Genomic DNA, 24,087 nt, shown 5'->3' with positions numbered 1-24,087 from the left:
CCCACCGACAGCAGACAGCGTTTCCCGCCATCGGACACTGGGAACCTCATTGTAAACGTCAGCGTATCATTATTAGGCCTGCCCGCCTGAATCATTTCCGCCCCGCCACTCCAACCATCCCTCCCCACAGCTGGATCGTCCGTCCATGTCGGTGGGAAAGCATGCCAACGTGTTTCACAACAGCACATAAAAGGTGTGTATTTGGCAGCCTGCACTTTGAGGGGAACTCGGAGGTGAGTACACAGTAACGTTGTACAGCACTCCCAAGGGTCGCCTGTTGGACTTCAAGCTTCAGGGACATCGGGGAGTCAGGGTTAAGGGCAGCCCTGCCGTTGAGGCGACCGGTGGCGGAGGGGGGCAAGAGCAGCCCTGCCGTTGAATATAGCGCACAAGCATTCGGGGTGGGGAGTAGGGTGGGCAAGGGATGTGGCCACGCATTAGGGAAACCTGGATAAAGTGACCATTCTTCTGCAAATGAGACAGTTGAGACACAGCCACATTGATATGATTGGAGTCGGGCTCCTAGCTTATCTGTCCACTCAAGCAACGCAGAGGCATCAAAGTGCCAGCAAGTGCTCCAAAGCTACTTAACCAGGACAGGTTTTTAGTACACCGATGCTAACCATGTATCTCTCTCTTTCCTCCTGCAGGGGGAGTACATCAGGAGCATGGAGCCTGGTGAACTAGCTGTATGCCTGATGACCTACAGAGAGCAAAGACGACTGAGGAGAGAGAGTGACTGAGGCTCCTGGCTATGCAGAGGCAGGACCAGCAACCTCAGGAAGAAGGGAGGCTGGGGCTCCCACACATGCTGCCCAAGAGCCACATCGATGCATCACAGGCTGGCGTCTCACAACACCCAGGGTCTATAGACACTGTCTTTCATTCCTGCAGATGACCGAGAGCCAGTGTCGCCAAAGACTGCGCATGTCCAGGGAACTGGTCGGTCACATCTGCCAGATACTGCAGGATTTGGCGCCTCTGCCAGTGGCCATGAGAGAGACTGCGGCGCTCAATTTCTACGCCAGTGGCTCCTTTCAGGGCTCCACAAGTGACCCCTGTGGGGTATCACAAGCCGCCACCCACAAATGCATCCATGAGGTCACAATGCCATCTTTGCGAGGTCACACAACTTTGTGCATTTCATCCAGGGCCAGGATAGCCAGGATGCAAGAATGATTGGATTCGCCCAGATCTCAGGATTCCCACAGGTGCAGGATGCGATTGACTGCAGTCATGTGGTGCTCAGATCTCCATCTCAACAGATGGTGGGTTACATCAACTACAAGGGCTTCCATTCCGCTGAATGTGCAGCTGCTGTGCAACCACCATAAACGCATCCTGCAAGTGTGCACACGGTTTCCAGGGAGTGTGCACGATGCCTACATCCTCAGTCGGTCACAAATCCCTGGAGTCTTCCAGGGTCCACAGAAGCTGCAGGGTTGGGTCCCAAGGGCCGTGACTGATGACACCCGTGCAGCAGCCTCAGGCTGCAGCAGAGCAACGCTATAATGAGGCTCATGCTGCAGCTCACAGCTTGGTGGAGCAGACCATCAGGATGCTGAAGACGCGGTTCCAGTGCCTGGGCTAGTCTGGCGGAGCCCTGCAATATAGTCTGCACAGAGTGTCAAGCATCATCATCATCTGCTGTGCCTTTTACAACCTGGCGCTCCAATGGGGAGACAAGCTGGCTGATCAGGAGATGGAGGAGCTGCACATCTCCTCCGATGAGGAGGACGATGACAGGGGTGAGGATGAGGAGGTCCTCAGAGGTGGCGATGACAGGGATGAGGCCCTCGCACTGGCCAGACGAGGCAGGCATGCTTGGGAGAACCTCATAGCTGCTAGATTTGTGAAGGATGATGACGAAATGCAGTGAGGTGACCCCATAGATTCTCAAATCGCATCTGTGAATGTTTGACTCCAGTGTGGCTTATGGCAGTGCAAATACCCTCTGTGAGAATGCTCCTGTCATGGAGACGCAGTGCAGACCGAGTGGCGGTGGACCCTTTGGAATCTAATGCCCAGAGGCTTATTATTTCCAACGTCCCGCCCTTTGACCCCAGTGAGCTCCTCCTCCCCCACCTCCATCAACTGGGGGATATCAGGTCCAGGGTTGCACTGATCCCACTCGGCCTCAAGGACGCGGCCCTCCGCCATGTGTACTCCTTCCAGCACCAGGTTTTTGTCTGCCTGGCCCAGGAGGAGTGCGTTGAGGGGGCCTTTAGTATTGAGTATCAGGGGGCTGCCTACCCGTCTTTTGGACTGTGGATGGCATGCAGTGCCATGTCTGTAAGGAGGTGGGGCATGTCCGAAAGAACTGCCCCCGCCTCCAAGGCCGCCAACCACATCCAGGTGGCCGCAGCTGGCACCGTCGCTCCTCCCCCCGCCACCACTCCATCTCCCCTCCCCACAAGGAGAGGTGCCGTCGGCAGCCACCACCATCTTGGCTGCCGGTGAGGCGGGGGGAGAGCCCCCGCGCCGTAAGAAGGCGTGGAGGAAGACCCACCACATGGGAGCGCCCCCCCCGGAGACACCAGCTTGGGGGGAACAGAAACATGTGGACCCCATTGTTTCCGCACATTCTCCCGGGTTCGTGTGCGCCTCAGCGCCATGTGCTGGGCCCGGTGTCGTCCCTACGCGGGTTCCCAGGTCCGGCGGCGATGAGGTGTGTGACCCTGAGCAGGTGGACTTATTGAACTTATCCAAACCCCAGAGGGTGGAGCATCCGGGAGGGCTGGATGAGGTGGTGGGGGCCTCACTGATGGAGGTCTCCCCAGCCCCCTCTACCCCGCAAGAGACGTCACCCCTCGGAGGGGGAGGATGTTCCGACCCGTGAAGTTGGATGTGTCCCCTCCTCCGGTGAAGAGGTGGTGGCATCTGCCCCCATGTAAGTCCTATCTCTGCCCTCCAGGGGGAGCCCAAACCCCTATCACCCCCATCACCACTGTTACCCCTGTTACCTTGCTGCAGTCCCCTGAGCAGGGCTGCTCAGGGGTCGGTGGGGGTAGTGCCCTGGCGGAAGTGGCCCAGCCTGACCCACCTTATACCCCCGAGATGTCATCTGGCCCACCAAGGGACTGCAGCACTCTGTTCTTAGCCACTATAACTGGGTCATCGGGTGGTGGTGGTGAAGAGGGCCTCCCTGCTCCCTCCCATCCTTCAGTGCCGGGCACCACTGTCCTGGGTCCGGACCATTTTCTGGACTCGCCGGACGACCCAGTGCCTGAGGAGGAGTGGTGAGCTGCCGCAACCCTTTGGCCCAAATCCCTAAGAGGAGACCAGAGAGGACCCCTCTAGCCTTGATCTTGGGGGTGGGATCGAGGTGGAGGTGGAGCCAACTGGCAGCTCCAAACCAGGCCCCGTACTCAATTCGGTGGAGGTGTTGGAAACTGGAGGCAATGACCTGGAGGAAGATGGAGTTTCAGTGGTGAGCACTGGGGACAACCTAGGGTCGTTGTTGGGTGAGGCGGTGGATCCCCTGGTGCCCCCCACCGACTATCCCCTCATCCCTTTGCGGGGACTCCAGGACCTTTTAGCAAATAATCATGGACGCCGATACAGGGTCCAGTTGGCCATGGACTGGTGGCATTCGTTTCTGCTCGTGTTCTGGTCCACCCACAAGGCCCTAAAGGCCCCCAACTTGGACAGGAACTCCCAGCTGAGGGTCCATACGTTTCTCGCTGGGCTCCTGAAGGAGAGGAAGACTTAAAAAGCCCTCTCCTTATATTTTGGGTGATGGCAGCACATATTTCTGGCAATGAAGACGACCATAGTCAGCCTCAACACCCACAGCAGCAGGGACGTACAGTGCAGGTCCCAGAACTTCTCGGTCCTCCAGGACAGGAAGTATGTGGTGTGCTTCCTGCAGGAAACCTATACCGTTCCAGGAGGCAAAGCTACTTGGCTCCTGGAGTGGCGAGGGGGGGTCTACATGAGTCACCCAGCCTCCAATTCTAGCAGGGTAGTTATCCTGTTGGCCCCACATTTTCAGCCGGAGATCTTGAGGGTCAAGGAGCTGGTGCCAGGCCAGTTGCTGCACCTGACTGTGCCCCTGGGGGGGTGCGGTGCTTCACTTTGTGAATGTGTACGCTCCCCTGGGCGCGCAGCAGCAGCAAGTGAGCTTCTTTGATGAAGTGTCCACTAATCAGGGCTCCATCGACGTGGGTGAGAGCATCATCCTCGGGGGGGTTTTCAACTGTACCCTTGAAGCCTGGAACCGTCATGGTACCCAGCACCGCACGCTAGGTGTGAGTAGGTTGCGGGACCTGGTCAGGTCCTTCGACTTGGTGGACATCTGGCGAAATCTCCATCCTGACTCCAGCGTTTTCACTTTCATGTCACCTGTAGTCGGAGCGTCCAGATTTGACCCCCTTTATGTTTCTAAGGCATACGTGTCCTGCGTTCCGTCGGCTTCTGTGCAGCCGGTGCTGTGCACGGACCACCGTCTGGTGTGGGCAGAGCTCGATCCGTTCTACGCTCGGACAGGGTCCGCGTACTGGCACTTTAACAAACTGCTGCTGGAGCACGAGCGGTTCCTGGACTCGTTTCGTCGTTTCTAGGTTGGCTGGAGAAGGAAGTGGGGAGGCTTCCCCTCCTTGAGGCTTTGGTGGGACGTGGGCGAGACTCACGTCTGCACCTCCTGTCAGGAATACGTGAGGGGGTCTACAAAGAGGCGGAAATCCAGGGTTGAGGAGTTGGAGAAGAAGGTGCTCGACCTGGAGGCACGTCTCCATCAGCCCGACGCGGACCCGGCCCTGCGGTTGGCATACTAAGAGAAGAAGGGCGCGCTGCAGGACCTGCAGCTCGTCGGGGCCCAGGGTGCGTTCGTGAGGCCGCAGATCCGGTTCCTCAAGGACCTGCACCACATTCCCCTTTCTACTCACTGGAAAAAAGGCACAGGATCCGTCTGCAAATCTTTACGCTGCTGGCTGACGACAGATCCCTTGTCTCGGATCCGGAGGGCATCAGGGCCATCGCCCGAGACTATTACACTGCCCTGTTCTCTCCGGCTCCGTCCAGCGAGGATGCTTGCAGGGTTTTGTGGGAGGACCTGCCGCAGGTCGGCCCGGAGGGCGCCGGAAAGCTCGACTCCCCTATAAGTCTGGGGGAGCTGACCGGCGCCCTCAAAAGCCTCTCCAGGGGCAAATCCCCTGGGGCTGGACGGGCTGACCGTGGTGTTCTGGGACATCCTGGGGAATGACTATGCAGGGGTCCTGGGGGAGAGTATCGCTACCGGGGAGATGCCCCTTTTGTGGCGCAGGGCGGTCATTGTTCTGCTGCCTAAGAAGGGGGATTGTCGCCTCCTTAAAAATTGGTGCCCAGTCTCCCTCCTCAGCACGGACTATAAAATCTTTGCCCGAGCCATATCTTCTCACCTTGGCACCGTGCTGGACCACATGATCCACCCTGACCAGTCCTACACTGTCCTGGGCCGTACCATTTACGATAACATCCATTTGGTCTGGGATGTCATTCATTTTTCCCAGAAGACTGGTCTGTTGAGTGCCTTCCTGTCCCTTGACCAGGAGAAGGCATTCGACAGGGTGGATCACGGATATTTAATCGGGACCCTGTGAGCATTCGGGTTCGGGACACATTTTGTCACCCGGATCCGATTTCTGTACACCGCTGCGGAGTGTCTAATGAAGGTTAACGGGTCCCTGATGGCGCCCCCTTGCTTTGGGAGGGGAGTGCGTCAGGGTTGCCCCCTGTCTGGCCAATTGTATTCTATCTGTGTGGAGCCTTTCCCACGCCTCTTGGGACTTTGTCACAAAAATCCAAAGAATGCTCGTTGACTTCTTCTGGGACAAAAGACTGCACTGGGTCACTGCTGATGTTCTAAGTCTCCCGCTTAGGGAGGGTGGTCAGGCGCTAGTGTGCCTAGGCACTCAGGTGGCCACCTTCCACCTTCAGGCCCTGCAGCGATACCTTTACATCGAGCCCCCTCCAAGATGGTGCGGCCCTGGCGATGTATTTCTTCCGCCGGGTGCACGGCCTAAGTTATGACGTGCAGCTCCTGTTTATTGAGCAGTGGCTCCTTGAAGGACCTGATCAAAGCCTGGAACATGGTCGCCTCGCAACGCAGCTCTCCCCCATCAGGAGTAGCAGCTATCATCAGAGAGCTGCTGCTCAGGAATCCGCCCCTCCGTCCTTTTCAGTGGCTGGCGGGGTGACCAGGATCGGGGACGTGCCGGGTGGCGGAGGAGTGGGCTGGGTGCTTCCGCAGGAGTTGGTGCGTCATGTGTCTGTGAGCGTCTGGCTCATGGCTGACACCCTTCAAGACCTTAGGGTGGTTGTGCTTGGCCCCGATGTCATACTGGGTCTCGAGGTGACTCAGGTGTATGGCGGTCTTCCGTCTGAGTGTACCCCGTCCAGACGGAATTCCACATTGGCCCAAGCCCCCAACCCTCCCTCGGGAGCAGGTGCCCCGTAATATGAGCCGCCTCGCTGAAATGCCCTCCGTGCTCTTTAGCACGGTGCAGAGGAGTTTCCTGTATGGGCTGCTTCTGCACACCCTTCACTTCCTTGCCCTCGCCCGCCGCCTGGACAAGCCCTGGCGTGCCTTGTTGCAGTCCGGCGGCAGAGGTCCCCATTGGGGGGGGCCCTCTATGGAGGTCCATCGGGGGCCTGGGGTGGAGGGTGTTGCATGCAGCAGTCCCCTACAACCGTAGGACATGTCGGTTCATGGACTCCCAAAATGCCTGCTCCTTTTGCAGCCTTGTGGAGTCCGTGTACCATGTATATATAGGGCGTTGTGGCCTGCACTCCCTTTTCAGTGATTTAAAGAACCTTTTATTGATGCTTTATTTGTGCTTCAGCCCCACGCTCCTGATTTTCAGGCACCCGGTGCTGAGGGGGGCCGGGAAGGATGAGGACCTCCTCGTGAACCTGCTCCTGGGCCTGACCAAGTTGGCCATTAACAGGTCCCAGGCAGCGGGCAATCGAGGGGGGAGTCCCGCCCGATTGTTTGTCAGTCTTCCGCGGCTACGTTTGTGGCCGGTGTCCCTGGGGAGGGAGCACGCGGTGTCTGCCGGCACTCTCGAGGCCTTCCGTGCTCGGTGGGCACCGCGGGGACTGGGTTGTTTTATTGACCCCCTTGTTTGAATGTTGATTTGATGTTTGTAAGTTTTCTTTAAATTTAGTTTTTGGTATTTTCAGTCTCCCTAATTTAGGGGCTGTGTTTATTCTGTCCCTCGCTTTGTTAATTTAGTTTAATTGGTTGACTCCAAAAGAGTTAATTCTCCGTAACTTTTCTAACCCTGCAGTTACATCTTGGTGCTCCCTGGACATCCACAGAGGAGGTGGAGGCAGCCTGCTGACTGCGATTCCCTGTCTGTGGTGACCTTTGGGAGCGTCCTCTGGAGGGCCGAGACTTGGAGGGTCCCTGCTTTCAGAGTCCTGCTGTTTGGCAGTGGTACCCACCTCAGCCTGTGGAGCTGGGGCTGCTGGGGTCACAGGAAGAGGGGAGTCGGATGGGCTGGACACTCTCGGAGTCACCTGGATGGATGGGCTCAGAGTGTGCACCTGCTGTTCTTTCTCCCTTTGGATGCCTGGGGGCTGCAGGCTGACTCCTTGAAGAGAAAGGGAAGCTGGAATGAGATTGAGCTGCCCCACACCCCTCTCACAAACACACTGTTGGAGGCCAACTACAGCATCAGTGATGGAGTTGAGCCTGCGCAGCAGTGCAGGAGCGATGTCCTAGACCAAAGTCTCCAATGCTGGCCGCCATCCAACCAGTGTTGACCTCTGTGTGTTGGCATGCTGGCGCTATCACCTCAGAGTGAAGGTGGAAGGACTCCTCCATCGTGCCTTGCAATCTGAGGAGGGTAGCGGACATCCCTTCCTGATGTTCCCGAGTTTGCCTTTGCAGCTCCAGCAACTGTGACAATGACCAAGTCCAGAGGCTTGTCATCTGATTTGGACTCAGCAACATTCTGGTCTCCAGCAGTCTTCGAAGTGCCAGGAACCAGGGAAGTCCCTGCCTCCACCTGCTGTGGATCAGGCTGTGCAATTTGCTCACTGGATTGTGATCCCAAGGCTATTTGAAAGCTAAGTCCCACCGAGGTGTGTGTCTCTGTGTTGGTGGAGGCTGTGGGTGAGCGCTGTGACAGGACTTCAGGAAAGGTGCCTCCAGATTCCCCATCAGAGGTTTCTTCAGGGCTTGATTGGAGGATTGTTGACTCTCGGCTGTTTGGCAGATGTACCTGTGAAAGCAAGGAGGGATAATTAGTGCAGGGCAGTGGCCTGTGAAACAGGACACATCACTCATGGCATGGTTGTCTGATGGATGTTGCACTGCTGGATTCTCACTTGGGTAGAGCTACACCGACCTCCCCATCAGTAGAGGACTGGTCCAAGTCATCGCCGGCTGGGTGGATGGTTCTGTTTTCAAAATCCGTGAGGACCTTGAATTTGGGCATTCCACCATGGGTCTATGACCTCTTCCTATTGTTGTATGCCAGCTTGTCCTGCATGAATAGAGATGAAGAGAGTGTAAGCAGGATGCATGCCAGGCCCGATGATGAGCATGCCTGACATGTGTGGGTGGTGAGTGGTCCCATGGATGGGATGAGGACAATGATGGTGAGCGTGAGAGAGTGAATGGTGATGTCCCTTGAACCAGCAGAGAGAGAGAGAGAGCGTGTGTGTGTACGTGTGTGCATGTGTCAGGCACTGGGTGGCTGTCATCTTTTGAAGGGTGTTGGCGCTGACCACCGCTGCCACCACCTCCCAAGGCAGGTTAGTGCTGTTGCTGCCCATCCAGCAGCCAGAGCAGGATGGTAGGGGACATCCCGGAGGGCCTCCACGACATCCAAAAGGTACTAGAGCATCGCTGAAGCTGGGGGCTACAGTCTTCTTCAGTTTCAGGGCCATGCCTTCCCTGCAGCAGTGGTGGTCTGGAAGCACTGAGGTGTGTGCTTGTGGCTGAATTTGGTGCCCGGTGTGATGCAGCGGTGGGGTAACGGTGGGTGGGCGAATGAGAGCCTGCCTGTCATGGAAACAGTGTGTTTCCTTGGAGTGCATAAATAATGTGGCTGGTTTGGGACGATACGGCATGAAAACCCGCTATTGTGTTTTACCTGCCCACTACTGCACTCAGTGCAAATCTGGGGCGATTCTGCCCCATAGTTCAGGGCAAAATCAGAAGTCCCTTGGACAGGTGCAGGATAATTAAGGAAAGCCAGTATGGAGTCACTAAAGGAAAATAATGTTTAACTAACTTGATGGGAGTTTTTTCAGGAGGTAACAGAGAATGTTGATAAGGGAAATACTGTTGATTTGGTGTATATGGATTTTCAAAAGGCATTTGATATGGTGCCACACAATAGACTTGTGAGCAAAATCCTAGGTCATGGAATAAAAGGGAAAATGGGCACCTGGATAAGAAATTGGCTGAGTGACAGGAACCAGAGGATAGTGATTAGAGGGTAGTACAGTTTTTTTTTCAGATTGGAGGGAGGTCTATAGTGGAGTTCCCCAGAGATCAGTGTTGGGGCCCTTAATCTTCTTAATATATATTAATGACCTAGACTGTGGTGTGCAGGGCATGATTTCAAAATTTGCGGATGTTACAATGATTGGAAGCATTGCCAACTGTGATGAAGATAGTCTTGAACTTCAAAAGGACATAGACAAATTGGTGATTGGGCAGAGAAATGGCAGATGAAGTTCAATGTAGAGAAGTCTGAGGTGATTCATTTTGGCAGGAAGAATGTGGAGGGACAGTATAAAATAGAGAGAGAAACTCCAAAGGAGGTCTAGGAGTACATATATGTATATAAGTCATTAAAGGTGGCAGGGCATTTTGAGAGAACAGTTAATAAAGCATATGGTATCCTAGATTTTATTAGTGGGTGCATTGAGTACAAGAGTAAGGAGGTCATGTTAAACTTGTATAAGACACTAATTAGGCCTCATCTGGAGTACTGCGTCCGGTTTTGGACACCATACTTGAGGATGTGAAGGCATTGGAGAGAGTACAGAGGAGATTCACAAGACTGATTCCAGGGATAAAGAACTGTAGCTATGAAGATAGATTGGAGCAGCTGGGTCTGTTTTCCTTGGAGAAAAGAAAGCTGAGAGGAAACTTGATAGAGGTATTTCAGATCCTGAGGGGTATGGACAGGATAAATAGTGAGAGACTGTTCCCACTCAAGAGTACGTCAAGAACTACAGGGCACAGATCCAAAACAACAGACAAAAGGAGGAGAAGCGATGAGTGGAAAAAAGTTTCCTCAAAAAGGGCGGTTGGAGTCTGGAATGAACTTCCTGAAAGGGTGGTGGAGGCAGGTTCGAAAGAGATGTTCAAAAGGGAATTGGATTGTTATCTGAAAAGAGAGAATGTGCAGGGTTACAAGGATAAGGCAGGGGAGTGGGATTAGGTAGAATGCTTTTTCAGAGAGCTAGTGCAGACTCAATGGGCTGAATGGCCTCCTCCTGCAGTGTAAAGATTCTGTGACGATCCAACGAAGAGTGTACAAGTGCAATGTATTTCACCTGTTCTCTGCACAGATGTTGAATGAAATGCTAAGCATTTCCAATGTAATTTTTTGTCTTTGTTTCAGATTTTCAGAATTAGAAGAGTGTAAACGGAAAGGGCTCGATGCACCAAGTGGACTTTTTTCACATTCCATGCTTTCCTATATTCTAGTCCACGTTTGATCACGCCATGGGAGCATCACCTCCCCGTGATAATAAGATTGTTTTCCAAAACTGCTTCTGACTATGTTGCTATTTACTGAAACTATCTGGATTGAATCAAAAATGCAAAGAAATTCTATCTTGAAACCTAAGGGTCCTTCAGAGTGTATGAGAAGTCTAGACCCCAGGGTGTTTGGATTGTGGGAGGCTATTATTAATGGTTCTATGATTCTATGTAAAAAATGGAGGTGGAGTTCATTGTGCATTCGTTTTTTATCCTTTTATTTTCAATTTTTCCTGTTTTCTCTTCTGACGTCTATTGATGTCTATTGACATAGGTTGTTAGCAACCCTAGTAGGATCTAATCAATTCAGGCATTCTTTACATTATGAATCCAGGCCAGGCTGATGTGGTGGAGCCTTGATTGTACAAGTTGAAGTGAAAGGAATTTGGCTGGTGTTTCCATCAGTTCCAGTTCACTGGCCAGAGCAACTTGACATATAGAGGAGTAGACCAATTTATTGTATAGCTCATGTGGCCATAGCAACTAAATCAAAACAGAATTCTGCTCACCTTTTATTCTTTATTTGGCACACCAGAAGTATCAATAAACCCAAAAATGGCATCATAGAAAATAACACCAAACGATACCATTTTCTTTGTGCCTTCTCTGAAAAACAAAACAATTATCTAGTTTTTTTCCCCTTTTCCATCTTACTTGTGCCTTAATCTCCCAAAAAGCACTGACTTACTTTGGGGTACAATCTCCCAGGTATGGTTATGCATGTGTAGAGCAGCAGGCAGTTCAATTATAGGATGCTTAACAGTCAACCCACTGTCGACATTCATCCATTTTCCAATAAGGAATCAATGGACAGGACATCAGAAAACCCTTCATTTCCTAAACCCAAAAGGATAACTTTAGCCTCTGGCTGAGATCAGCTAACTTAATACATGCCAGGAATTGAACCTGGGACCGTTCCTGACCTTTTTTGGCTTTTTATCATGGCAGAAAATTTGTCAGCTAAAACCATCAAGAAAAAAGCATCTTTCATTTTAAGTACTGAAAACGTTTTGGCAGCTTTGGGGTGCCTAGATCAAGTTCTTCCTTGTATTTTTTTCGGCAGAGGCCTTGTTAGCATTTTATTATTTTTGTGTTGAGCAAAATGAATCTACAATAGTTAGATATGTAAGTAGGCTGAACAAGATGAAGTGCAAAGGACTAAATGGAACACAAAAAAGCTGCAAATGGCTTCAGCCAAATGTCAAGTCCATTCCTCATGCGCTAATCCAATTATGCAAGGTCATCACAGATGCCCTTGCATCAGATGGCACTATTCTGTATCTCTAATAACTCAGGTAAACAATCCCGGAGGCACTGGTGTGCGAGGGCCTCCAGAAATGGTTGGTGGAATTCGGAAAGTGCGACCAATCAGGCCACACTGGCATGTGATCACATAAAGTATGACATGCTCTGATTGGACTGCTTTGGAAGAATTTTTAGAAATTAGGCTTCCACACCTAATCATGATGTGACCTCAGGTGTTCTGACTCAGTCTCCTTTGGAAAAAGGAGCCTCCACAAATCCTGCAAATATCAAAGCAGTCCCCTGTCTACGGATGTGAAAGTGCAGATGGTGACTATGGGCATGGAGTTTCACTCAGGCAGCTTAACCAGCCTGGCAATCCTCCCTGGTCAACCTCTTCCCACCATATACCCATTAGGGGCTCCTAGTGGCAAACCTACTAGTGGGAAAAAGAGATAAAGGGGTAGGAATAAATAAATTAACAAATGTCACAAAAGGTCATCAAAATCTAAACACCCAAGAAAGAAAAACAAGAAAAAATACCAAGTTGGGCCCACAATCCTTCCAAACATTTATACTTCACATCTGTAAAACCCTTCCCATATCAAGATCTGCTCTGAAACTCTCCCCACCAGGCTAGAGTATTCTCCTTTCTTCTTAACTAAAGCTATGAGGCTACAGACCAGAGCTTCCCATGTTTCATACCTATTGGTAATAGGAACAGATCTAATATGAGACAGTAATCCAACATGAGTCGGTCCGCACCCTACCTCAGTCCAAAATTGGGGCACACTGGACACTCAAATGGGCTATAAAATAGAGTAGAAAAAAGATTTTCGGTGGTCAAAAAGGTAATCTTATTTATTATGTAGACTTGCACTGTGGATCAATATATTGTAGCTACTAGAGATACCACCAGGTTTAGGCTGGCTATGGAAAAGGTCAAGGAGTAATCCAGAGTAAGAATAACTAATTGGGAGATAATGTAATTGAGAATTAAGCTCAATATAGAAAGTTCAGAGAGGAATTGAGAAAACAAATAAGAGAAGCAAAGGAAGAGTATAAGAAGAGAGTGGCAGCTAGCATAAAAGGGAATCCAAAAGTCTTCAATTGCTATATAAATAGTAAAATGATGGCAAAAAGAAAAGTGGGACTAATTAGGGACCTAAAAAGGGATTTGGAGGCAGGGGATGTAGCTGAGATGCTAAATGAGTACTTTACATCTGTCTTTACCAGAGAAGAAAATGTTACCCAAGTCATAATGAAAGAAGAGGCAGTTGAGAATCACGAGGGATTAAAAATTGATAAAGAGGACATATTAAAAAGTCTGGCTGTACTTAAAGTTGATAAGTCACCAGAACCAGGTGAGATGCATCCAAGGATACAGAGGGAAGAAAGAGTGGAAATTGCAGAGGCAATAATTTTCCAATCCTCAGAAACAGGGGTAGTGCTAGGGGACTGGAGAATTGCACATGTTACATGTTTGTTCAAAAAAAGATAAACCCAGGAACTGTAGGCTAGTCAGTTTAACCTCGGTGGCTGGGGAAGCTTTTAGAAACGATAATTCAGGACAAACTAATGGTCACTTGGGTAAATGTGGATCAATTAAGGAAAGCCAGCATGGATTTGTCAAGGGAAAACCATGTTTAACTAACACGCTTGAATTTTTGATGAGATAACAGAGAGGGTTGATGAGGATAATGCAGTTAATGTGGTGTACATGGACTTCCAAAAGGTGTTTGTCAAAGTACCACACAACAGGCTTGTATAAAACAATGGTTTGCCCTCAACTGAAGTATTGCGTCCAGCTCTGGGCACCGCATGTTCGGAAAGATGTGAAGACATTAGAGAGGGTGCAGAAAAGATTCATAAGAATGGTTCCAGGGATGAGGAACTTCAGTTACTTAGATAGATCAGAGAAGCTGGGACTGTCCTCTTTGGAGGAGAGCAGATTTGATGGAGGTGTTCCAAATCATGAGGGAGAAACTGTCCCCATTAGTGGAAGGATCAAAAATCAAAGGACACTGATTTAAGATAATTGGCAAAAGAAGCAAAGGTGACATGAAGAAAAGTGTTTTAATGTAGCGAATGGTTAGGATCTGGAATGCATTGCCTGAGAATGGAGGCAGAGTCAATTATGGCTCTCAAAAGAGAATTGGATCATTATCTGAAGGGGAATAATTTACACAGCTACAAGGAGACAGCGGGATGGCGCAGCATTAATTGAATTGCTCTGCAGAGACCTGGCACAGAAATGACGGGCCGAATGGCCTCCTTCTGTTCTGTAACCATACTGTGTTTCTTTGATGCTGAACACACACTGAAGGAGAAAAATGGAAGATCTTCCTGTCTCCTTCATTCATCTGAAGACAAAGGGCTGAAACTTCCAAGGGGTGGCAATCATTGGATTGTCACTCTGCTCCCACTTACTTACCTTAAACTGGAGCTTTGCATTTCTGGCCTGAACTTCTGAACCAGGCCTCTTTGGAAAAGCAGAGCCTAAATGCTCTGGGAGTCCTCGCTATGTGGGGCGGGATCATCGGGGGGAAGCCAAATCATGCTCCCAGCTACCACACAAAATACACCGTATTTTGGTAAATTTGCATTCACTAAGACAGTGAAAAGGTTTGGGACATTTGAATAGCTTTTCACTGTGTCAGTGAATGAGTATGAGTGAAGTGGTAGTGTGGCAGGATGGGTGAGGTGTGAGCTGGGTAGGGTGACAGGGGATAGGTAGGTGACAGGGTGGATAGAATGATAGGTGGCAGGGTGGTAGGGTGGGTAAGATGCCAGCTGGGTAGGGTAGCAGGGGTATAGGTATGTGACAGGGTGGATAGAGTGGTAGGTGGCAGGGTGGGAAGTGTGGCAGCTGGAATGGGTGGCAGGGTGGATAGGGTGGGGAGGTCAGGTCAGGTTGGGTCAGGGGTGGGAGTCAGGTTTGGGGGGAGTTAGAGGATCAGGGGGGTATATGGAGTGCCAGATAGGAGTCAGAGGGTCAGGGGGGTACTCAGAGGATTGGGGTGAGTTGGAGGATCGGGAGATAGTTGGAGACTCTGTGGGGATTCAGAGGATTGGTGTGTATTTGGAGGGTCAGATAGCAGTCAGAGGATCGGGGGAGTTGGAGGGTCGGATGGGAGTCAGAGGGTCTGGGGGATGTTGAAGGAGTGAGGAGATTTGAGGGGTTCAAGGGGGAGTCAGATGGTTGAGGGGGTTTCAGGGGTGGAATCTTGTGTTCTCCCTGGTGGCAAGCGTGGAAATGCGAAGGGCATGTACTTAGGCAGGAAGGTGGCATACTGAAATCTTGAAGCCTTCCTGGCTAAGCCATAATAAAGTTCTGGACGGTAAGGCCCATGGTTGACCATCCTACTCCACTGCCAATTGAGGCCTTAAGTAGCCAATTAATGGCCACTTAAGGGCCTCATCCCACTGCTGCTGGTATTAGCCAAGCTTGAGGAGGGCCTGTTGCTGTGCAACGTGCATGTCAGACAATACGGTGTGTCCAGCTTGTCACCTCCTGGGCTGGGGGCTGGGGAAGGGTGTGGGAGCGGTGAGGCCCCTTGAACAAAGGCACTCAGTGCCTAATCAAGAGATTAGATATTGAGAAGGGATGTGGTCCTGCCTGCTGACACCCACCCCTTGCCTGTCTGCCAGCCCCCCTGCACCCCTCTCTCCTCAGCGCCCAGCCCACGAAACACCCACCCACCCCACATTTCTTATGTGTGGACTGGTTTGTTCTGTGATCCTGGCACTCCATTGCCTGTCCTTCTGGCAGCAGCCACAGCCTCACCTGTGGCGCTGATGAGCACAAGAGCTGCTGACCTCTGATTAGCCAGCAGCTCTTGGTAGGCAAGAATTCCGCCCCCAGGGTCTTGATTCTAGGGGAAGACCTGCCAGTGTCCTTGCTACTGCCTGACTGGCTTGTGATTGAGTGGGCCTTCCAGAAAAGAGGCTCTCCAGCTGACAGGTGAGACCCCCTCTCCCCCCCACCACCACCCACCGCCCCGGTGCCTCAACAAGATTCTCCCCAAGAAGATCTGCACGGTGTAGGGAACAATGTCATTTGCCCCAGAGTGGCCAATTAAGGACAGTGGGAAGGTTCTCGAAACTGGACAGCCAATCAGAGGCTATCCAGTCTGAAAGCAGCAACAGGCTGCAATGGAAGATAAATGAAGGAAAGGGTGCTTCAAAATAGTATTTCAAAAATTAAATTAAAAATGGCCTTTGCAACCAGGTCTCTATGTTGGGGGTGGGGGAGATAGGGGCTGGGGGAGCTCCTCTACAGGCTGGCCTTTGCTACTTCACTCAGGCAGGCAAGGAGAGCCTCTAAGCCAGTCTGGAGCACTAGCTGCCTGGAATGCCACGGCTTCCAGGCTGTCCCCCCAATGCCTTCAGGAGCTTGGAGACTAACTGCAAAATCCAAGTCAGTCCCCTATAATTGGCCTTAAGTGGCCCATAATGCTCCTGCCACGTGCGGGTAAATAAGCCTCCCGCCACCACCACCACCCCATCCTGCCACTGTGAGATGGAGCTCAGGAACCAGCATGCTGGCTAGCTGCTCTATGTTTAGTGCCCGTCTGCCTCTGGTCCTGGGGATACACTCACGTCTATCAAGTACAATAGCAAGGAAGCTATGCTCAACCTTTATATGTCATTGAGCAGGTTTCAGCTGGAGTACTGTGACCAATTCTGGACATCATAATTTAAGAAAGGTGCCAATGGTGCAGTGGGGGGTGGCAGGGAGGGGGGTGGGGGGAGGGTGGTGCTGCAGAGCAAGTTCGTTAGAATACCATCAGGGTTAAGAAACTACAGAAACATGGTGAGACAGATGTTCTCATTAGAACAGAGAAGGTTAAGAAGATATTTAATAAAGATGTACCAAATCTGGAAGGGCTTTGATAGAGTTTGAAAAGAGAAACTGGCTCTATTGGCAGTGGGGGCATTAACCAGTGGATAAAGAATTAAAGTACTTGGTCAAAGAGGCAGAGATGAGAAGACACAGTTAGTTATTATGATCTGCCTAAAAGGATGGTGGAAGCCAGGATTTCCTGGTCAGTGAGCTGGGGTGGGGCCTGCTCCATGATGCGTAAAATGATGTGGGATGATGTCGGGCGGAATTCCCAACGTCACCCCGCCCCATTTAAATTTTCAGGTAGGCGGGGGCTCAGCAGAATCAGCTGTCCACCCGCCAACCTGTCAATGGCCAATTGAGGCCATTGACAGAGTCATTAAAGTCATCAATGGGCCTGCCCATCCAACCTTAAGGTAAGGCCGGAGCCCTGGCGGTCTTCAGAAAAAGCATGAAACCTCATCATGGGCGAGATGAGGTTTCATGTAGGTTTTTAAAAATATAATTAAACTACATTTAAAAGTGATGGACATGTCCCAACTCATGTGACATGAGGGGACATGTCAGGAAAATTTTTTCTATTTTTAAGATTTTTTACTGTAGAGCTGATCTCCCTGAGGCAGCACTCCCGGCTGAGGGAATCCCCCAACCCCCCTGCCCGCACAGGGAGCACATAGCGCTTCCATGCGGACGTCACGCTGGGTGGGCCTTAATTGGCCCACCCATGTAAAATAGCGGTGCACCCCAGATCGGGGGCACCGATTGGAGACATGCCTCCGCGTGCCCGCTCTTAAACGTCACCCCCAAAGGGGGGAAAATTCTGCCCAATGGTAACTTTCAAAATGGAAATTGAATAGATATTTGAAAGGTGGAAAATTGCAGAGCTATAGAAAAAGAGCATGTTTATGGGACCAACTGTGATGTGCTGGATGCTTTCTCTCTGTGCTGCAAGATTCTATGAGTATGTAACAAAAGAATTTCATTTACTTGTGTCATTTCTTCCCCACTGAACAGGTGGGCTCCATTCACTCCACAGGTCAGTTGTGGCACAATACTCGTTAATCTTACTTCGCACTTGAAAGGTATAGAGTTTCTCTGGATCTATACTTGACAAAACATATCTTGCTTGCAAATTGATTCCATATACCTATGTGAACAAACCAAGAAAATGTAGCATGTAATCAAAAGTGATAACAATATTAACATCTCAGTACTGGGGTAAACAATAGACTGGATTTTGGTGGCATCATATTCCCTGATCTCCACAGCTCGGCTGTGCCACAATATTGGTTAATCTTCCTTCGCACTTGAAATATGTAATGCTTCCTGGAATCCACACTCCCCAAGTAATGCCAATTTTGCGAATTGACTATTTCTCTCTATATGTATAAACAAGTAACAATTGGAACTTAAAAGTTATGGCAAATTGAATATATTAAATCGCAGACCTCTGTAAAGGAGGTCAACAAGGCGTCACCAAAATTGGATGAATAAGAAATTCATTTTGATTCACATTATATCACTTTAACAACTAACACACCGATAATATGTAAGGATGTAACTAAGTAGGATGGATAAGGGGGAACAAGTGAATGTTGAGTATTTGAATTTTCAAAAAGTATTTGATAAGGTGACACAAAATGACAGCTCATGGGATTTGGGGATATTATTTTAGCATTGTTTGAGGATTAGTTACAGGACAGAAAACAGAGTAGGAATAAATATAACATTTCTGGTTTGGTAGCCTATACTAACGGGGTGCCACAAGAAGCATGTTCTTGAGCCTCAGCTTTTTAAAATCTACATTAATGATTAAGATGAGGTTACAGGGTGTAACATATTCGATTTTGCTGATGATATAATGTTAGGTGGGAAAACAAGCAGTGAGAGGAAGTATAAGGCTACAGGTGGGCAAGATTCAGGCAAAATGTAATGCGCGGAAGTGTGAATTTATCCACTTTGGGAGGAAAAATTAAAAAGCAGCATTTTTTTTAATGGTGGGACACTGGGAAATGTTTATGTTTCAAGGGGCCTGGGTGACTTGATACATGAATCACAGAAAGTTAACATGCTGGTACAGCAAGCAATTAGGGAGGCAAATAGTGTGTTAGCTTTTGTTACAAGAGGATTGGAGTTTAAGAGTAAAGAAATCTTACTAATATTTTATAGGGAATTGGTGAGACCACACCTGGAGAACTGTGTACAGTTTTGGTCTCCTTACCGAAGGAGCACAACAAATATTTACTAGACTCATTCCTGAGATGAGGGGATTGCCCTACGAGGAGACATTGAGTAGACTAAGCCTACATTCCCTTGAGTTTAAAAGAATGAGAGGTGATCTAACTGAAGCATATACAATTCTTAAATGGCTTGCAGATGCGGAGGAAATGTTTCCTCTGGCTGGGAAATCTAGAACACCATAGGGCTGGATTTAATGGTCATGGCAGTGGGCCCGACTTGCAACCCCGCCACAGTCATTCCCAGATGCTCGACACAATTAAAAGCCAATCAGGCCCCTACCTGGTCAGCATCGGGGTGCCTGGGTCCCGCAGGGCAGATCTCCCGTCACCAAGAGCTGTCAACTAGAGGCCAGCAACTCTTCAGTGCCAGCACTACAATGGGCCCCAGGAGAAGGACCAGTCATGGAGCCCTGGAACACGTGGGTGTGTTTGTTGGGGACAGTCAAACAGGCCCTGATGAGGGTGGGGAAGGGATTTTGATTTAAAGGTCAAGAGGCCTTCCTGTGAGAAAGCCCATGCTGCCAGAGAGTCCTTGGAAGACCTGTCAGGCTTTACCTGGCTGCCTTGCCTTGTTGGTTGTGCCCCCAACCATTGCTGGAATACTAGTGGCAGTAGGAGGAAGCCCTTAAGTGACCATTAATAGGCTTCAATTGGCATCCGGGTAGAAAAGTGTCCTCAGCCCTTGTGGCCCAGGCTTAATTGCGGGGCAGGGGAGTGGGAGTTGGAAAGGCAATAAGCTCTCTACCCCGAGAGTTGCTGCCCTCATTATACAATTCTCCCCTGCCTCCCAGCTCGTTCCCGAGGACGGACATTAAGTTCCTCCCACAATCTCAGATGTCAGTCCCTTAGGACCAAGATGAGGAGAAATTTCTTCACTCAAAGCGCTGAAAATTATTACCCATGAGAGCTGTGCATACCTAGTTGTTGAGTACAGTATATTCAAGACAGATTTTTTGGGTACAATGGTAATTAAGCGATATAAGGATAGTTCAGGAAATTGGAATCGAGGTAGAAGATCAGCTATGATCTTGTTGAATGGTGAAGGTAGCTTGAAAGTCTAAATGGCCTACTTCAGCTTTCTTTTTATTCATTCACGGGATGTGGGCTTTGCTGGCCGGGCCAGCATTTATTGCACATCCCTAGTTGTCCTTGAGAAGGTGGTGGTGAGCTGCCTTCTTGAACCACTGCAGTCCATGTGGTGTAAGTACACCCACTGTGCTACTAGGAAGGGAATTCCAGAATTTTGACCCAGCAACTGAAGGAATGGCGATATATTTCTAAGTCAGGATGGTGAATGACTTGGAGGGGAACTTCCAGGTGGTGGAGTTCCCATCTATCTGTTGCCCTTGTCCTTCTAGATATTAGCAGTCGAGGATTTGGAAGTTGCTGTCGAAGGAGCCTTGGTGAATTCCTGCAGTGCATCTTGCAGATGGTACACACTGCTGCTACTGTCCGTTGGCTCCTTTTTTTATGTTCTTATGTTTGCAGCATGCTGAGGAAAGGAAAATACAGACTTCTGAGAGCTAAAGATAAAGCCTCGTGGAGTATGAAGGTGTTGTGTTTTTGGAATTGGACTAACAACCTGAGATTTCCTGTCCTGGCAAGCTGTGAAGGTGAATTCTGATAACTTTTAGGCTGGCAGGATGAAAGCTGCTGGGATGTTCTAAAAACCCAACTTATTCACAAGTGTCTTAAAGGAAGGGTTTCTGCCCATCCTACCTGGTATGATTCCTGCCCCATATTATCTGGTTAAGCCCTCAAGGTAATCGGAATGGGTTTGTTGTTATAGCACTGAGCTGGTGCAATACATCAAGTGAGTACTGCAGCAATTTGTCACAGCTGCGGAATATGTGAATAATGTGGAAAAACATAAAATAAAATTATGAAAATGCCAATTTATAGGGCAATGGGATAGACTCTTGAAGTGCTTGTCATTGCTATGATGTAAAGGCATGAGCGCTTTTTTGTCTGAGGATGGCTAAGCAAAGCAGGTAAGTAGAGCAGAAATTTGTCACAAATAAAGATTTATGATCCAAGAGAAATGTTAATGAAGAGGTAGGAACCGAGATGTTAAAAGTGAAAATAGTAGGATTCTGAAAATTGCATTATACATACAATAATGGGAAGGAGAATGTGGTCCAGGAAAGAATTTCCATGGGTAAAATTGCCCTGTTTGAACAATAATATAATAATAAAAGCAAAATCCTGCAGATGCTGGAAATCTGAAATGAAAATAGAAAGTGCTGAAAAAATTCAGCAGGTTTGGCAGCATCTATGGAGAGAGAAACAAAGTTAATGTTTTGAATCAAACATAACTCTTCTTCAGAACTGCTGTTTCAACATCACTGGTCTCGTACTTAAGGGCAAAAATTTCAAGTAACCTAAGGGCATTGCAGAATGCACATATTCCGAAAAAAAACATTCACAGCAAATGAGAAAGGACTTCAGCTTCAGAAGAGTACCCATTTTTTTTTTATTCTTTCATGGGATGTGAACATTGCTGGCAGGGCCAACATATATTGTCCATCCTTAATTGCTCTTGAGAATATATTGATGCGATACCAGTTTCTTTATTGCCTTTCCCAATTAGCTAAATGCATTCCTTTATCAACTAACTTGCCAGCAGTTTTATTAGCGTCCACTAGGAACTGGGCTGTGAGTGCTCAATTATAACTTATGTAAAACTCTTAAAGATGTATTTTTGATCAATCACTGCCTGACACATATAGAAACCCATTATTTTTTTTTTAAATCTCCTCTTCAACCCATTAGGAAGTTTATGTGTTTGTATGCATTCTGTTTATCAAATCTGAAGTGCACATTCTTTTCCCATAGGGGCATATTATACATTCTCAAGTCAGAAGAGATTCAAGTCAAATTGGCTCTCCTTCGGAGCTTCAAGGAAGTGGGTAGGATCCCTGCTTCTGAGGCAGAAGCTCCAGCTTGATGTCCCACTCTTGGACTTGATGGCCAAGGAAGATGCATTCATAAAGCAGCCAAGAAGGTTAAGAACCAACTTATAAACCCTTGCAACACATGCCAATGGCAGGCAGTGAGAGTGGGAGAGATTCCTGGTCAGCCATGTGATGGAAATAAATTAGAGCCTCTATCATCACTACCCAAAGCTCAAGGCTACAAAATGCTTGTAAAAATGTATGTTGCCCCAGCAACTTGGACCCCTTTGAGGGCCTGTCTGCTCAGTTGGATGGATGGCTGGTGTGGATCAGATTGATACCAACAGCATGGAGTTTGATCCCTGTTTTGGCTGGGGTCGATTTGGGACCCACCTCTTTGCCCTACCCATGAAGGTGGTCATGGTGCTGTGTATTGGACTTGCCCTTGTGCAAAGAACTTAAGAAGAAGGAGCTTCAAGCAGACTGCTGAAGTTTAACTAACTAAAGAGCAAGGAATGGTAAGTTTCCTGTTGTTTTTCCAGACAGGGACACCTGACCCAGGATTCCAGGCTAACAGGGAACAATTTCAATCACAAGTGAAAGTCTATCCCTGCTGTTGTCCTTAGTGAATCAGCTTAATTATTCATTGATCAAAGTGCCCTGAGTGCTACGTTAACCTGTCCAGCTGATGCTTTGAAATATCACATCTTACATGAAGGAGTGGTGGTAGCATTGGGGATGGAGCGAATGACACGGGGCGGGGGGGGGGAGGGGGGGCAGTAGGAAAGGAGGGAGATTCAATTTGGTTCTTAAATTCCATCATGAGCTGTGCCAGTTTGGAATCGCCATACCGACAGAGAGACCCTAACTACCATCCCACCAGCACCAGTCATTAGTCCATTGTTAGATTCAGACACGGTAGATTTGAGATTTCCAATTTCTCAGCTGCTTCTCACACATGGCATGGGGGGCAGTGTAACTCAGCATAAAATATGAGTGGGTTGTCACCATGCTTCTAACTACAACATGGTCACACACCCTATCCCATTAAATGGTGCTTCCATTAACTGGACATGTAGCTGCAGCTGTTGATTGTTTTGCAAGTCAATTAAGATAGGCACCAAGCCCTAGGTATATGAACATGTCATCTACCTCCCTCCAGTTAACAGCCCCAAGCAGTAATCATCCCAAATCTCAGAATTTTACCATCATCTATATGCCAGATATTTGTCTTCAGTCTGGTGGAAGGGCCTACACAGAGCAATTTGATCCAAGCCAGCTGGCAAGGCATAGATCTTCATCTTAATTCCCAGTGACAAAGGGATAACACACTACATTTTTTCAGTGTAAAAATTAACTACTCTTCTCTGTTTATAAGGTAAAACGTTTGTTAGTCTTGTTGTCATTGTCACACTGTACCTGCCACTTTTTATCGTTTTTACTCCGGTGCCTGATTTCATACATTTGACATTTCAGTAGTTTCCCCGGGACGTCCCAGCTCAAAATGAGCTCATTGTTGTTCGAGATATTCAGTGCCAGGTCTCCAGGAGGATTGAGTTTCACTGAAAGATATGAATTAAGTTTTTGTCCTGTTACTAAAGTGGATTAATCCAAGCATTTCAGAGAATGATACTTTCAGAAAAAAAACTGTAGTGTAATGGAATTGGAGCAAGTGAACTGCCCGAGTTCAAGAGCTTTCAGAATTTCTGAAAAAAATGAAGGTGCAAATTCAAAGCAAAAATAAGATATTGTAGTATCCCTTACACCCCACATACCGTCAATCTCTCTGTACCTCTTTTGTCTCTGCTTAAATGAGGAACCCATCTGATTCCCTTTGAAAACGCAGTACACACAAACCGTTAAGCAGTCTATTCCATAGGTCAATGCTTTAAACAGGGAGGCCACAAAATTTGCTGCTATAATGCCACTGAGGCCAGTGCTACAGAAGCCAGAGGCCCTCAAAATGGCAGGAACAGTACTTGTGCCCATTTTTGGCACAGCCGGCAAGGAGCCACATGTTGGAAGGGCGCTAGCACGGGCTTGCCATGCATGGTCCATAATTTTTAGTGGGCAGAACTTGATGTCAAACAGCCTCTCAGGCTAATGAGGAGCACATTCTGCAAATTTGGACTGCACAGGTCCCAGAAAGCCTTGTGT

At 48.9% G+C, this 24,087-nt stretch overlaps 1 protein-coding gene across 3 annotated transcripts in view; it reads right to left on the bottom strand.

Annotated features, from left to right (window-relative positions):
* LOC121282236 (interleukin-13 receptor subunit alpha-2-like) overlaps positions 1-24,087 on the bottom strand; it is a 50,581-nt gene that overhangs the window by 7,358 nt on the left and 19,136 nt on the right. For 2 of the 3 annotated variants that reach the window (XM_041195853.1, XM_041195852.1), the window contains exons 4-5: positions 23,350-23,492; positions 17,784-17,943 (exon numbers count right to left, since the gene is read on the bottom strand). In XM_041195853.1, the coding sequence (XP_041051787.1) occupies positions 17,784-17,943; positions 23,350-23,492 (303 nt within the window). Of the gene's footprint in view, positions 1-11,217; positions 11,315-17,783; positions 17,944-23,349; positions 23,493-24,087 lie in introns of all 3 variants that reach the window. The other variant, XM_041195851.1, reaches the window with a different exon arrangement.

The sequence above is a fragment of the Carcharodon carcharias genome, chromosome 9 (assembly GCF_017639515.1).
Source record: "Carcharodon carcharias isolate sCarCar2 chromosome 9, sCarCar2.pri, whole genome shotgun sequence".
Lineage (NCBI taxonomy): Eukaryota > Metazoa > Chordata > Chondrichthyes > Lamniformes > Lamnidae > Carcharodon > Carcharodon carcharias.
Note: the sequence above shows the minus strand (reverse complement) of the source record. Positions and strands in the feature narration are given on the sequence as shown.